The 16,728-nt window shown below is 36.4% G+C and overlaps 2 protein-coding genes across 2 annotated transcripts; both read right to left on the reverse strand.

Moving 5' to 3' along the window:
• Positions 1-147: 147 nt before the first annotated feature.
• LOC140768349 (glucose-6-phosphate 1-dehydrogenase, chloroplastic-like) lies at positions 148-7,596 on the reverse strand. The gene is made up of 10 exons (XM_073108602.1): positions 7,275-7,596; positions 4,158-4,393; positions 3,954-4,048; positions 3,735-3,849; positions 2,089-2,294; positions 1,851-2,000; positions 1,644-1,764; positions 1,308-1,537; positions 1,020-1,220; positions 148-650 (listed from the first exon to the last, which is right to left on the reverse strand). The coding sequence occupies exons 1-10, from the start codon at positions 7,465-7,467 to the stop codon at positions 392-394; spliced, it is 1,806 nt and encodes a 601-aa protein (XP_072964703.1). The 5' UTR covers positions 7,468-7,596; the 3' UTR covers positions 148-391.
• A 2,379-nt stretch (positions 7,597-9,975) lies between these two features.
• LOC140768350 (uncharacterized) lies at positions 9,976-10,775 on the reverse strand. The gene has a single exon (XM_073108603.1). It carries the CDS (start codon positions 10,724-10,726, stop codon positions 10,193-10,195), a length of 534 nt encoding a protein of 177 aa, XP_072964704.1. The 5' UTR covers positions 10,727-10,775; the 3' UTR covers positions 9,976-10,192.
• Positions 10,776-16,728: the final 5,953 nt, after the last annotated feature.

Below are 16,728 nucleotides of genomic sequence, written 5' to 3' on the forward strand. Positions count from 1 at the left end.
ACAAAAAGAGAGTTGCGTTTATCTACAACCTCGTGCAGAACACGAACAACCATATTAATCAGTGAATCTTGATAAGGGTAAATCGCAACTTGGAAATTCTATTCATGATGAACTATATCTTATACTTGCTAGTGAATACAATCCACCTTCACGAGTAGAAATGGGACTAAATAACAATAAGAATATCTACAACGTCACAAGGACAAATATCAATCCACTTTCAGCGATTCTCTAAAATGTCTGGTTGGACATTGAAAACTGAGGAACAAAATTCAATAGATAGTGAACATTCATTACACTGATAAACCCAATTGTCTCTCACTGCAGAAGGAACCTCTTACCTTATTCTTATGCAATCTCCCTCTACTACAATATTATCCTACTGAAGAATTTAACCCTTGTAGTGCTCTGCACTTAGATCACCCCATCTAACTTTGTACTTCGCTGCAAGATAATGGGCTCCAACCGGTCCGCGGCTGCCATAAGGATATAACTCAGGAGCAATCCTCTTCTCCTCCAACTCTTTTAGAAGAGGAGTGAAGAGCGACCATGCAGCATCCAACTCGTCGGAACGAATAAAAAGCCTTCTTTCCCCCTCGATGGCGTCGAGCAGGAGCCTCTCATATGCATCTGGGATCTCTTTTGAATACCTACAGCAAAAAATTTGAAACCCATTTCATAAGAAAGGTCAACCATACTTCATTAAGAATAGTTCAATGGCGATAAATGCATGAAGAAATGGCATTTAAAAATTTCCTAAGACAAACATAAGATATTTTCATCAGATGGACTTGGAATATTGTATAATTATTCACTTGGTTCTTAGCACAATCGCTATAAGCCAAGACAAAGTAACACAATAGCAGGTAAGTAACACTATATAAGGTAGAATTTCAAGAATTTAGCCTTTTCTGCCCCATATAACTTTCTCGACAAAGAAGTTTTGAAGAAATTAAACTGTAAAAGGAGAAGATAATTTCGTAGTTAATTGCACATCTCCTTATAGTGAATCATCCTACCTTGCAGCATAATGAAGATTCAGATTACTTCTATCCAATCTCATTCCCAGACCAGGGATCTTGTTGTTGATCTTCAAATAAATAGCCTCATCAGGTTGCACCCGAATCACAAGCTCATTTGTAGCTCGATCAAGATCTGTTCCAAAGCTCCTCTTATATAAATTACCAGGAACATGCCTAAATTGAACTCGAATTTCTGCCCTGAATCCACAAGAATTTTATGCAATCAAGTTGCTGCTAGGAAATATGCAATAAAGTTAAAACACAATGAACAATTGAGGACCACACCTTTTTGTATGTAGCGCTTTTCCAGCCTTCATCAGAAATGGCACTCCATCCCATCTGGCGTTGTCGATAAAAAGTGCAGCTGCAGCAAATGTTGGAGTTATACTGCCACTAGGTACAGTCTTATCATCAATATATGCAGGATATGTAACGCCACCCTTTGTGTGGCTTTTATACTGTCCTATTACAACATTATCGAGTTGCAATGGCCTCATGGAGCGCAAGACTTTAACCTGAAATACAGGCAACAATTTATTGAAAAGCAGTCAATCTAGGTGTTAAAAGGGTTGCGCATAACAAATGACTTTGCAAAGAATTAATATAAAGCTGTCCTCCTACCTTCTCATTCCTGATGTCCTCTGCATCTAAGCTTACAGGAGTTTCCATGGCAAATAACGCTAATATTTGAAGCAGATGATTCTGCATAATATCTCTGATAATACCATAGTTATCAAAGTACCTGAGAAGACAAACAGTGGAACACATGAGCCACTTGGATTGCATCAGTGTAACACCAGCATAAGGATGCTTGCAAATAATCCTTACCCTCCTCGTCCTTCAGTACCGAAGTCTTCAGAAAATATCAATTGGACATTCCTTATGTACTGCCTTGACCACAAAGGTTCAAAGACAAGATTTGAGAAGCGAAGAACAGACAGGTTCTCGACCAATTCCTTGCCCAAATAGTGGTCAATCCTGTATAAAGAAAGAAAAAAAAAAACACCATTATCAACAATGACATGATGGTCCTCATTGGATATGTAGTTTCCTCTAATAATGTTACCTAAATATTTGATCCTCCACTAGGTACTGTTTCAGCCCTCTTGTCAATGCAGCAGAAGATTCAGAGTCCCGACCAAAAGGTTTTTCAACTATCACCCTTGTCCAGCCATTTGCAGATGAAGCTGACTGGCTTGCACATTTGACCACATCTATAAATATATTTGGAGGTATTGATAGATAGAAAAGGCGATTTGAAAGCCTTGCACCCTGAAAAAGGTCACAGAGCTTAAATTTTCTTTTCTTTGCCAAATAATTCAGGATGTGAAGTGGTGGAACTGTGTTGAATAGAAATAAAACTTTCTCAAATTATAAAAGAGGAGGCATGAGTACAGAATATCAAGTAAGATGACCAAGCACATATAAATAAAGGCAACTAATAATACCATGACGATATCCACAGAAAACGAAAATTTGCAAGACAAAATTACATGTTGAAGGGAAACATTTGTGACTTTATTATAACTTACAAGTCAGTGAAGGAGATAAAAATAAAGGCACATACATGAAGAATGAGGCTGGTAAATACAAAGTGGGGCTCAATTCGTACGCTCTCAGAAACTGTATCTCATGCCTCTCCATATGCTTAATCATTTCAAATAACAGGGCATTTTCGCAGGCTACGGTGAAGCTGGACTCTGGAGGCACTATACCTTTGAGTACTAAATTGGGCTCCTTTGAGTTCAAATAAATGAGTACTAAATTGGGCTCCTTTGAGTTCAAATAAAACTGTAAATGTAATGCAAATAGCAAAGAGGCAACAAGAAACACTTGAATTGTTTCAATGCCATCAAGGAGAGGTCATTAGTGGTAAGAACAAAAGGGACAATTGGAAATAATGAAATGGCATTCAGTTGGTATCTTACTATTTCATTTGTCATGAACCTACCATTTTACACTCTTACTAACAGCAGGAGAAATTCCATCCAAAATTCAATCAGAACTTTCTTTTAGTAAGGATTACACGAGAGTAAAGTTTCCAATACTTGTAGACCCAGGAAGATAAAACCTGGATATTAGTAATCCAAGTAAAGTCCCTAGATCCTGAAGGGCCCATCATGTTATACGAGTACTATGTGGATGACCTTTCATATGAGCTAGCAGTCTCACTACATCTGTCACTAGCTCTATAAATCAAAATGCAAATCTAATCAGGTTATTTTAAGTTACGATAGTAATATACATAAATTGTGGAAATGAATAAGTACTTTGCTTGAAATAATTTTTCAGCTCAGGGACTTCCACTTGGTGATGCAACTTATTTCTTCTTCAAAACCAACATAGTTCTACAACTTTAACAATGGACATCAGCAAAAAATTTTCTTAATCTAACAAAAGCATGCAGAAGAATTTGATGTGACGCATAGCAATTGTGACAATCTAAAGGAGAGACTTAAACTGAAAAGAATGGACAAGAGAGGTGCACTTTCTTAGATAATACTATTGATTATGAACATTCTAGATTCCAACTTTCTATGTACATTCTCAGATTCTGTAAATGGTAGCAACATACAATTAATAACACTAGAAGAAAGAATTTATCAATCATGAATAAGTGCTCCTCATCTACGGGTAAAACATTATTTAACTGCACAAAAACATTTCATGTACAAATTCTTTATGTTATAGTCTGTTAAAAAATCACAGTACCTCATGTTCTTTTAGCTTCTTATCTAGCTCTGCAAAGTTCTCTTCTGAGTCATATTGACCTGAATGATAAAAGCATCTTTCAAGAAACTGATCCATTTTCTCACTACAATTCTCCCTGTAAAACAGCAGAAACTATTCATACTTGACAAACGAGCAGCTAAATTAATAAGTAATTCATCAATTCTGGAAATAATGCAAACATATTGTAGATGAACCTACCTTTTATCTATTCTGCAAGTTAGTGTTCTGCTGACCATGTTTCTTAATTCAGCATCTGTCATCTTACTCCTAGCATAACCAAAAATGGTGAAATGCTGCAGAAAGTAAAACATCATGATGATAAGAACAAAACTAAAAATGAAGTCACCCAGGTGGGTGGTCCCCATGCAAAAAGAAAAACTGAACCAAATAGGGCAACTGAACCTTTGGAAGGCAGCCTTCATAGTAAAGTGCAAATAGTGCAGGAAATATCTTCTTTTTGGCAAGGTCTCCGGAAGCTCCGACTACAGTGATACTAACAGTAGAATCCTTCTCACCGTCACTCAAACCAACCAAGTTTTGATATTGCTTTGAAGAAAAATTTTTTAGTGAACCATTTTCTAATTCCTTTGGAGGGGCTTCTTTCAAAGGGTCCACAGGGGCAGGTGCAGTTGCAGCTGCTGTACCAGCATAATTTTGACATTTCAGATAGAGTACCAAAAATAACTCACATTTGATAAATAAAAAAGTGTCAAAGAACAAGTAAACAGCAGTGAGTATATGAGGTGGTCGATGAATAAACAGTATTTGTTGCAAAGTCATCATTGAAGCCTCTAAACCAGAATGTACAAGGCAGGCAAAATATAAAGCAGACAGAGAGGAATAGCCTATAGAGTCCATAAAAATATCCAGAAAATTTTCTAGCTTCCCCTAAATTTACCACAGTAAGGAGTAGAGCTAAGTTCCTAGCCAAGCAAAGTTAATCAATATGGTGCTCTACCATTAAAGCTCTACAGTAAGGTGGTCACTAGGGAGATCTATTGTACAATAATAGTCCACCACTCCGTAAAGCATCTTGATGAATGCAAAATATGATGACAATCACAAAGTAGGTTAAAGGGTAAACGCCGATGAAACTTGTCCTTAGTTCTCTAGGTTTGTGCTTATTTGACGGCATTCTTTTTTCCACTAGTATTACAATGAACATCATGCTACAGATGCAAAAGATGATAACACTTGATAAGGGAAGAATCAATAATGATGATCTATAAGCTCTAATACTAACCTAAAAGTATGAAGCCAGATTGTTCATTATAAAGTTTGGAAAAGGAAGTTACAGGAAATACAGAGGTCAACTATTAATACAGTATAGCAAAATATAGGTGTTAAAATCTTATTCAGACTATTTTTAATCTGACCTAAGAAAAGAATACCGATACTGACAAAAATTAGACAAATGATCAATTTGGCAAAGGGTAATCAGTAAATAAGAAAACCTCATAATAAATTAATAATCATATCACATATTAAAATTCTAAATGATCTTGATGGATTAGTATATCAAAAAGGAGCCAAGTTGCTTAAGAGGTAAAAAAACCAATAGGTAAATTTATTCGGTGAATAAAGAAAAGCCAGAATAAATGAAATTATTTACAAGGACAAGTGGTATATAACTTTACTTTAAAATAACCATAGTTTGTTTGAAATAGTAAAGGTAGGCACTATGTTATCTAACGCTGCATGTTAGTTAATTTAGATGACTCCATCCAAAATTTAAATTTGCAAATTGCAAACAAATCTGAAGCCCTAAACCAAACTTTGAAATCAAATATTAATTATCTGATCCAAATTAATGCACAATCAAACATGTAGCATATATTTAAATGAAGCTAAGAAAATACAGCATCATTTTTTCAAAATAAATCTAATTTTCAGAGCATGAGTGCTTCCCTAGGGGCTAGGATAGCTAATTCATATGCATCAGTGATTGACAAGATTAACCTCATGCGCAGGCCCATACAAGATACTCCCTAAAAGGATATAGTTCCATAAGAATGGCTTATGGGATTTACAAGGATTTGGTAATGGAAAAGATAAATTAATATTGGTAAAAGAAAAGCAAACCTCTTAGGAAAAATATAGACTAATAAATAGTTCCCCTATAAAATTCCCAACTGTTTACTCTATGGATTGAAGAAGAATAGTACAACTTCGGGAAAGAATCTGATTCACCTCCCTCCTTTTTTATAGGTCGCAAGGGAGATTGGCATGTAGTTAGAACTATTTACTCCTAACTACATACCATGTAAAATTCATGTCATCAACTACATTTCATAGTACACTTTAGGATAAAAAAAAAAAAATTCTCTTAGAGGGGTAGTGAGTCTAGTGACTACAAGTCTACAACACAAGTTAATTACCTCCTCAAAATATTGATCATGAAAGTCCAGTGGTAGAGTAGAGTTTGGTCCTTATCTTTGAAGACCAGTAATGGTCCTTGAATTGGATTTGAGATGGTTTGAACTTTGAAATGCTTGTTGTGGTCGAGAGCAATAAATCAAGCTAAGAAATAATTCTTATATATGTCAACTGTCCCATAATAGTTTGTTTATAACTGTTTTTTTATGACAACCTAGGTAACACTACCGCTCATCGTCTCATGAATTGCAGCTTTACTCCAGAGTCCTCACCACTACCAATCTGAGACATCAGTATAAGTTAAATACATTTCAGCCCAACTTTTCCCCTTCTATCTCTGTTGGTGCTCTGAACTCTCAGTACATCATATTTGGTGTTTGGTAGTTTGTCTGTCATTTGTGTTCTAACTCTCTTGACTGTTACTTTTGAATGAATATACAAGGGCAATTCACAATTGTAGACATTTCAACAGACTAGAAAAAAAGGAGTTAAAACTTGTAACATAGTGCAGATTATGTTATATATTGAAAGAACAGACAGTTTAATTAATTAACAAATGACAATTAGGTGTAGCACAAATCTTATATAGTATGGATTTAGTATGGACACTTATTAATGCTTAAACCCATTTATCTACAATATTAATTAGACAGCATAAACAAGTGAATGTAATTACTAATTTACCAAATGAAAGAGAATTTGATTGTATGCAGCTTGAGGCAATGCAGCCAACCCAAACACCAGATAAACAAATGATACAACACCATTAGGCACATGTATAAGCTGATGCAGACTACCAAATGCCCCCCAAAATAGTCTATGGAAAATGCCATTTCTAGCAATTCCTTACTTGATTCATCACCAAGTATCAATTACGAACACCTTGCCAACAAATCATTCTGAAGCTGCAAAAAAGTCAAATCTTTCCAGCAGTATCTAAACTAACAAAGCAAGTATACATGACTAACTCAAGTTTCAGGAACTCTTAAAAAGATAATCCACTAATTGACCATCAATCAAATAGGGCAATCCACTATAATCTTATCATCCAAACACCGTATCGAAACAATCCTTTTCCCAACCCAACTCACAATCTGTCAAAACAGAAATAAAAAAGAAACGACCCAAATGAACAAAAGTTACCTTCTTGCATCGAGACAAGATTCCAGTGCCGGCTTTTAGCCGATCCGGGGGAGACCCACTTCCAAAAAGACCTTCTTTCGAGTGAACAAATGGACACCGACGCAGGAGACGCCACCCTTCGCTGGCCCTTGGGAAGAGACGACGGAGCAGGGGCAAAACGGGAAGAGGGGCATTTCGGGCAGGGCAGGGCCATCTCTCTCTTCAAGCTCTACTCGCTTATCGCTCACGAGAGAGGAGAGCGAGAAGGGATTTGAAGGGGGAGGAGGAGGAGGGCGAGGAGAACATTGGAGGTATCGAAATCGAAGGTGGTCTCTTGAGATCGCCGAAGGGGCTATTTTGGTAATAAACATTCTTTGGGAGAAGAGAAGGGGCAGCACACAAAGTTGGCCTTAATAGCATCAGAGACAACTCTGAGGAGATTTCTGACGTGGCATATTCTTATTGGTTGTCTATCACATTAAGGAACTGGGGTTCAATTAAGTTTAAAGAATGCCTGAGATCGAAAGTCGTCATGCTCTTTTTTTTTTTTTTTTAATAGTGTTTTAAAATTGCTTCTTAATTTGGACTTCTGAAGAGGGTTAAGGGTTAATTTGGCTCCTGGGGTTGACATGCGCTAGTCACGTGATTTGGCCTCTGTTGAATTAAGATTAATTTTAAACTTAGTTATAGAATCATGTTTGAATTGAAATAATTTTAATTCGAGCCAATTTTTAAACTCGAACTCGCTTAAGCTGTGTCGGTCAATAAACAATTTCAAGTCTGAATCAATTCGACCGTAAATCAAATTGATTATACTTGAATTGAATCAAGCTTCTTAAAAATAAAATCTAATTCAATAGTGAAGATATAAAACCTAATATAGTAACATTAATCATATATATATATAATATAATATATAATATTATATTATTATTTTTGGTTTATAATTAAGTTTGACTCGAAATTAATTTTGAGATTTAGAACTTGTTCCGTAGATTAAGGATAAATTAGCTCGCTTTCTAATCGAATTTGATCGAGTCTTAACGAGCTGAACTTGAGCCAAACTCGAGCTAACTCGATTATTTTGACGGCCTACTTACAACAAAAATTTGGTTAATCACTTATGATGGATCCAATTAGATAACAATGCCTTCACAAATTGTTTGCTTCAACTTGCATAAACTCTATGTTCACCAAAACTCTCCACCTCTAAGCATTTATTTCCTAGAAGGAGAGGTTACGAAATTATAGACAAGATGAATTTTTAAGGAATAATATGTTGTTAATTATCAATTACTCAAGAATAATAATGCCATTTTATTTAGATATCCCATCTATTATCTTATATAAACTAAACTGTGGATTGAAATTGAAAGATGAGATTAGTAGCCTTTTGAGATATCTCTTCATCCTGTATACTGTAATTAGAGACATCTTAAGCTTAATCTGATATGAAACAATAGATTTATTTATTTCTAACACTTCTTATGTCTGACATTGAGATATTTTCATAGGCCCAAGACGTGTATTTTAGATTAGATGAGGGAAGGTTTAACATGTTTTAATGCAAAATGTCTAACAGGATTCAAATTTATGACATTTTATTTGATATTATGTTAACTCGCTAATTACTTTATATTATAGAGTGGTCTAAATTGAGGAAATCATTCAACTCATCAGAATTAGATTGTTGAAAGATCTTTAATTAATAAATTTGTAACCAATTAAAATCAGGAATGGAGCTTATCATAATGACCCTCTTCTATGATTCAAACTCAAATATAGATTCATCATTTGGTTGCCATTTTGAAAACAACAATGGCAAAGATCTTGGTTGATCAACATAAGATATCAATAAGTTGGATTCCATTGATAGGATAAAATTGAAATCTTGCCAAACCACAGGGATATATAGATTGTAATCTTTTCACACTCCAGTATTGCAAGGGTGATCAAATTAATGATATGCTAATGGTCATGTTAAAATATGATAATTAACAACATGGCAACAACCGTAGTTAATGGTGTCAATTAGCCTTTACTGATCTTGTTAACTTTCCACGCCCTAAAGAACACCATTAGCTCTTGAATACTACCTTTCTTTAGTGATCATGCTTTCTGTTTCACTTTTCTTTTTTCAGATCTCTCCACTAAGTTGTATTTGCATCCTTTTGTATCAACTTTTCATTAACTAGATAAGAATAAATAAATTGGAACACAAATGTAACTCAAAAGCAGGATCCAAGCTTGATCCACATCTGATCACATTTAGACATCCAGTAAAGTATCCTAATCTCTATCATATATATATATTGATTGCATTGGATCTTTCTAGCTCCATACACAATAATTATATTGTATATGTATTTTTTATTTGTGTAACTAATATCATAGTAATTAAACACTGAAATACAAGTCTTCTACTACATTCAATTTAGGTTTTATTTTTAGGTATACGCCTCTCTAAAGTCCGTAATTTAACTCTTCTAAATTTAACTCTCTTAAATATTCTTCGATTCATTTTTCCGATAACAATATGTTGTTCTAACAATTAACCCCTGAAGGATAGAAATATCCTATTTTACATGAAGATTCAGGTCATACCATTAAATAATACTAGGCCCACTTAGTTAGGTCTCCATGCATGCATGTTTCTTAATAAAATTTTCAAGAACTTGTCCTTTTTATGATTATTATTTTTATTATTACTATTACTACAGTATACATAAAAGCATTTTAAGCAATCAGTAGAAGAAGCAAGATCACACAAGACCACAATAACCCTTGCAGGAGTTTTCCTCCTACTGGTTGAACTATGCAAGTAGATTAGATCTCTCTCTCTCACTCTCTTTTCTTTTCTTTTTCTACAAAGATCTCACATGCTTCCAAGAAGAAATTTTTCCTCTTCTTCTCCAACTGAGTTGGTTTCATTCCACTCCTTATTCACACCCATAGCAAAGCATCATCCTTGCTTCATTCCTCCTTTGCTTGTTGACCCTTGCAATGAAGTCCTCAACTCTCTTGTTCAACTCAACCATGTCCATCTCCTCCTCTCCCTCGTCACCTCTCTCTTCTTCTTCTTCTTCTTCTCCTCCTCCTCCTCCTCCTCCTTCACGCAAATCCTTGAATACCTCACTCTCCCTCTTACTTTTATTCCTCCTCATGTATTCTTCATATATATCGGGAGCCGGAGAAGACCTCGAGAGCTTGGACTCGCCGACGAGGAAGAGGACGATGAGATTGCATAGGATGAAGAGGCACTTGGGCTCAAACAAACTTGCCACCATATTTGGTAAAGATACAAGGAAGAAGAGCTTGAGAGAGGAGCTCACTAAAGGGACCCATATGGGAGTAGAGAGGAATAACCCAAGAAGGATGGCTACAACCAAGTATTTGACAAGAGTTGGGAGGAATTGCTTCCTTCTCTTGTACCTCTTCATGACTTGGAACTTCTCTATCTTGATAGGGTCCATTGATGCAAAAACTAAACAAGGCCAAAGGATTGAGGAAGGGAACAGAGAGCAATGTAACATGATGGCTATATATAGAGAGGGGGGAAAGTGGAGATGAGTATGGTGGATACCTCACATGCTGCCTTCCTACTTGTGGATGTGAATTTTTATGAGTGTGGGATGTTCTTTTCAAAAAAGATATGGTGAGGTGATTGGTGGTGGTCTCACTTCTCTCTCTCTCTTCCTTTGTACTTGTGAGCAAATGGCAAATGGCAAATGGCAAATGGTGCAAGAGATGAAACCAAGTTATCTCATTGGACTAAGTCCTTTGTGTCAGGAGTAGAGATGGTCTTCTGTACCATAGTAACAGAATAGCCAACAACTCTGATGCTTATCTAATCTCATTGTATTTATGGCCCCAAAAAATAGAAGTACACCTATAAAGAGGTATTGGGATTAGGATAGCTTTGTGTTTTCTACTGTTTGAAGTTTCTTCTTAATCCAAAATTAGCATCCAACCGAAACAACCGTATAATTATTTTTTTTAATGTGTCTTTTAAATTCAAAGCTGGATTTGAGTTGAATCCAACATGTATTTGGCTTAATATCAACCTTAATTGCTTAAATGTTATTGGATTTTTGTGTGATTCATTGAAAAAAGAAGATAATGAAGAGTATATATGAAAAGAAGTCTAAAACCGATATTGTGAAACTAGAATCAAAATTGACTGAAACTGATCAAAATGCTTTGTTTTTTAACCAAGCTGAAACCAACACTTCAAACTATGGTATTTTCAAATCACCTTTCCTTTCTGATCAGAATGGCAGTAATGTTATTTCATGCTATTAAGATAGAATCATTGTAGTCATACATATATGCACTTTTGAAATGGTCTGAAAGGAGTGCATGAGCAAAGATAGAATCCAAGTATCAGAATATGCATAAGCATATGCACTCGCACGCACACACGCATGCAATATATACATTAGTTTTGTGTGCGAATCTAGTATTATTTTCCTTAAAAATATATATATAATTCTATGGATGGCGAATTCACTTCTCGTCCCTATCAAGAGGATCCAAATTTTGTTCTTTTAATTGCCAGAAATTTTTCGCAATTATAGGAAGTACATGGCACTCTCTTTAGCAGCTCAAAAGAGCATAGAAAGGGTAGGTCTGATAGAGATTGGAGCTCCATGCTTTTGGTATCCTTGCATACCTTTTCCAATAATGTAGTAGGTGCTCCATGATAAACATATATGATTAACAGAGAAAATTAACAACAATACAAGATTACACAATTAAACGATATCCATTGATTAGATACTTCTTCATTGACACAAACAGAGAGTGAGCGGTTTTTCAAAGTTTAGATGGTTATACCAGAAAAGAGAGCTGCGAGGAGGTGCATATAAAAATAGGCAATAGTTCAGGAGTAATTTAAGATAAAAGTAGATGCAAAACAAAGTTCATGATGTGGAGTAAGAAGTATAGTAAACACTTATTACTAGTTATTTCTATGCCTTTGATAGTTCAAAAGGGTCAAACATTCAATCTCAAGAAAATAGAATGTCCAAATATGCCATAAGGAATATTCCCATCTAGAGCATTTAGTGCTACAGCATCAAGTTAATGAGTTATACCCATTATAAATTTAAATCCAAGTCTTCAAGAAGACTCATATGCTATACAGAGGGGATCTCTTTCCACGCAGAGAACTTCAATTTTGCAAGCTCAGGAATCTTTGAATTTTGAAAAGATTTCAGTCTTCAACTACTACATAGCATTATAGCATTAAAGTAAAGCACTATTGCTACACTAGTATCAACTTCTTTTATATAAGGCAATAGTCTTTCGAGTTCTGGAGGTGCTTTTGTCATTTTAGAATATTAAAAGAAAAGATTCAAAAAATGTCTGAAACTTTTTAAAGTAGTTACTGAGTTAGCATGTACTAAAGGAAAGAATTTTTGAATTCGAATTCTGTCAGACTTATCTTATCAACTAACAGAAGAAAAACAATAATTTTTCGGCCTATTAAATGTCATAAGCTCATAACTTAATAGTGGTGGAATATAATAAAAACAAAAATTATCGTTCTCAAACAACTTAAATTTTTTAAGTTGTCAATGAGTTAACTCATCGAAAAATTAGTATGGTAATAGTTATATATCATTGCCCTTCTTGCTTACCATGCTTAGGGTAATTTACATAGAATTATTTCTTACTTCCTTCAATAAAGAATCACCAATGAGCAAACTCCAAAACCCTAAAACTTAAGGAGTAAGGAAAGATGAGAAAAATTACAATGGGTCCAACCAATCACTCACTAGTGCCCCCTCATCTCATCCAAGGCTCCAAAGAGATGGACCCCAATGGCTTATCATGGTCTAGAACTAGAAGAGCCAATTGGTGAGTAGACTTGTCAATCTTTGCCAAACTACAGGTGGTGTCCAATAACATCTAACCATCCAAAACTACATCAATGGTTGTGATTAGAGCAATAATTGATGCCAAGAAACCTTTCAAAAGGTAGCAGGCTTCTTCTAGTTTGAGTGGGAAAACTTTATTAGGTGGAGGAGGAGTTAAGCCTTTGGTAGTATGTGGTATAGAGGTGTTATGCAGGGTGGGGTTGATGTGGGATAAGCATAGGGGTTAATGGTGAGCCCTCTTCTATGTCACACACACACACACACACCCAAAATTCTCCCCTCTGCCATTAGCTTTAAGCACCTTTGCCTTAATGGGATGAAAGCTTTTGGAGAAGGAAAAGACCTTCCAAGAGATTCCTCCAAGAAGATCCATAAACTTCTCACATGCATGTAGATTGACCTCTCTAATTATTGTGGATCAGATGTCCTTAAAGTTTTTTTATTATTAATTAGCATGATAGTTTTAAGCATATGTTAATAATTAGAACAGTTATGAATCCTGATCCATTTGTTTAGTTTCTTGCAGTGATAATCATTCATATATTTCATCAATTTCCTTCGCTTGTTTTGTTTGATGTAACGAAGGAGAGAAGAAAAAGAATTTTATTCATCTCTTTAACTAATCCTGATCCATTTTTTTCTTAAGCGGATAAAAATAATACTAAGTGATAGTTAAGAGAGTCAAATATAATTAGTCTAAAAATACTCGTATATTTCTTTCTAGATGCATGTATAAGTTTCTTTTTTTTTCTCTCTTTTACTGTTGGATTGGGATTCAAATATGCTCTTGCTCATAAAAGATGAGATCCCAAGGTTGGAACTTGGAAGATATGAAGAAAAATATAGATGAAAGTCTCATTCAAGGTTTCAGGGAGTACTATAATATTGCAAAAAGGTTTAGTTCACACTGTATGGCACTTGGGTCTAATAAATGTTAGAAGGAAGCTTCCTTCAAAAGGTAGAAGGGAAAAAGAATCAAAAGATATTTGTAGAATGTATAGAAGGTTTAGGGCACCTGAATTCAAAGGTACAGATGTGGTACAACTATTTAGTACTTAGGGCACATGCTTGCAAATCTAAAGTTTTTTTAAATTTATTTTCTATTTGACATTAATCAAAGATAGTAAGGGTTTTTCTATACCTAATATTACTTTAACTTATCCCTTGTCCATCCTGTAATTGACTGTTGAAAGAACAAACAGCAGGAATTTTTTATATTTATATAGTAGGGTTTGAATGGTAATAAATACAAAATATGTGATTGTCTTTGATAAATCTTCTAATATTTTTAAGGGTTTATGAATCTCAAGGGTAAACTTAGATTGAACTAAGTTGGTGGATATAGGACTAGGAGATTAGCCTTCTCTTTTCTAACATAGTTGCAAATTTCTCCTCCGTGTAAATTTTCCTCATATTTACTTTCATTCATTTGTTAATTAGGAATATCTTTTGAATTTATTTGGCGAAAATTTGTTCTTTGCTCTCTCCTTTACTACCTTCAACAAGGCCCTTGAAATGTATTTTAGATTAAAAAATTAAGGGTAAATTTTAGTTTGCCGCGATATGATTTAACTTGATTTTAATTAATTATCATGTAATTGTTAGTTAGACATTAACGGGAATATGAAAAGACTTAATTAATCCCACATAAATAAGTCTAATTTGAAGATGGTAGGGATAATTTGTGTTCGAAAAAATCATAATTTGAATATGAATTTGTTTTTGGAAATTTTGAGTTAAAAATTAAGTGGGATCCATATATTATTTATGATAAATTAATAGTAGAGTAGATACTAAAGTGGAGTAAAGTTTCTATTGCACAACGGCAAGGGCCATGGGCTCCACCTTCTTAGCTGGGAGGTGGTCACTAGACCGAAAGAGGCTTGCGGTCGGCTAGGGATTAGGAAGCTGAAGCTGGCCTAGGCTACGTTGTGGGGGTAAGCTGGTCTTTAAGGTGCTGAATACGGACAACTCCTGTTGGGTTGAGATTTCGTCAACAAGTACGGTGACTTGAACCCATGGGAGACTAAAGGAAACGCCAAGGTTTCCTGGGAGTGGAGATCCCTTTATCGAGTTGCTGACACCTTACAGCTTGGGTGCCAAAAGTGGGTAGGGAACTAGAGGACCACGAAGGTAGCGATTGAGCTGTGGACCTCACCTATCTCTTGGACCAAGCAAATGCGGATAATTCACTCGGCACTACTGGATGAGGAGCTGACAGTGGCGGGCTTGGCACTACTGGATGAGGAGCTGACAGTGGCGGACTTGGTAAATGCAAGTCATGGACAGACGAAAAAGTTAATTAGTGCAGTGGGTGGGATTTGGCCTTTGAAATCGACTCACTCCCTATAAGGACCACCACCACTTCGGATCATTGGATATGGTGGTTGCACCCAAAGAGAAAGATGTGATGTAAGGCCATCTACAACTTCCTACTTCTACAAAATGGAGAGGTGTGGAACAGTTGGAAGGAGCTGTGGAGGTTGAGGGTAGCCCCGTGTGCAGACTTTCTGTTGAAAACTTGCATGGAATAGGATCCTGATGATGGTTTACCTTTGGAGCCTCAGGTTGGGGGTGGCTGACTGTTGTCACATTTGTAGACTCTTCTCGGAGACGGCCGACCACCGCTTGTTCGCTTGCCAATATAGTCGGGAAACCTAGCTACAGGTTAAGGCGACGTCATCGGACACCCAACAGGTAGCTGCCAAGGTCAACATGGACTGGTTGGACGTTAAGTGGCATGCAAAGCATAGCAGGGATCTATATACCAAGGCGATCATTGCCTCCACTGCTTGGCAATCTGGAAGCAACAGTGTCAGGTAGGGTTTGGGGGAGTTGCTCAACCAGTGAGAGCAATCGCAAGGGCCGCAATGCGGCAGGTGGAGTAATATAATAAGGAGCATGGGGTTGAGCCTCCTCGTAGAAGTCATGCCTAGGTCAAGTGGAAGCCGCCAGAGTCGAGGAAGGTCAAGCTCAACATTGATGGAGCATGGAATGTAGGTGCCAGCCACGGTGGAGCCGGAGCGGTGCTGAGAAATGATATCAGGGCTCTGCTTGCCATGGCGTGGGAGCCGACTCGGAGGGACTCGGCCCTATTAACGGAGGCATTCGCAGTCCGGCTTGGGTTCCTCATGGCAAAGAGCATGACTACATGGAGATCAAGCTTGAGCTTGACTCGTGCGTGCTGGTTCAATGTCTGTGCTCAGAGGTCGTCAACCCATGGAGAGTGCGACACGTCGTGGGTGAGTGCATTAGGTTAATGGAGATCTTTAGAGCGGTTAAGATTTCCCACGTCTTACAGGAGGGAAATAGGGTTGCAAACTAGGCTGCGTGGTAGGGCAAGTGTGCCATGCAACATTCCAACCTAGGGCTTACTAAGGAGCTCCCCCAGGAATCGTGTAAGCTCTTCATTTTTGATACTGCTCCTAGCTCGATTAGGAGGAGTGTTCCTATTAAGTTAATCAGCTTCCTTTTCACACAAAAAAAACTATTAAAAAATTGTTGGTAGGTGAAAATTTAAGTTTCACTTAGGTTATGGTCCCGATGAGTAACTATATTTTGGGGTAAAGAAATCTTTGTCAATTCAATTCTAA

This window comes from Typha angustifolia, chromosome 10 (genome assembly GCF_048772165.1).
Source record: "Typha angustifolia cultivar Huaian chromosome 10, ASM4877216v1, whole genome shotgun sequence".
NCBI lineage: Eukaryota > Viridiplantae > Streptophyta > Magnoliopsida > Poales > Typhaceae > Typha > Typha angustifolia.

Coding starts and splice junctions, on each gene's coding strand:
- LOC140768349 (XM_073108602.1), bottom strand. CDS start 7,467: ATGGCCCTGCCCTGCCCGAAATGCCCCTCTTCCCGTTTTGCCCCTGCT. Junction 3,850..3,953: donor ACTTGCAGAATAGATAAAAG/GTAGGTTCATCT, acceptor GCTGTTTTACAG/GGAGAATTGTAGTGAGAAAA. Junction 1,221..1,307: donor AAAGCGCTACATACAAAAAG/GTGTGGTCCTCA, acceptor TTGTGGATTCAG/GGCAGAAATTCGAGTTCAAT.
- LOC140768350 (XM_073108603.1), bottom strand. CDS start 10,726: ATGGACCCTATCAAGATAGAGAAGTTCCAAGTCATGAAGAGGTACAAG.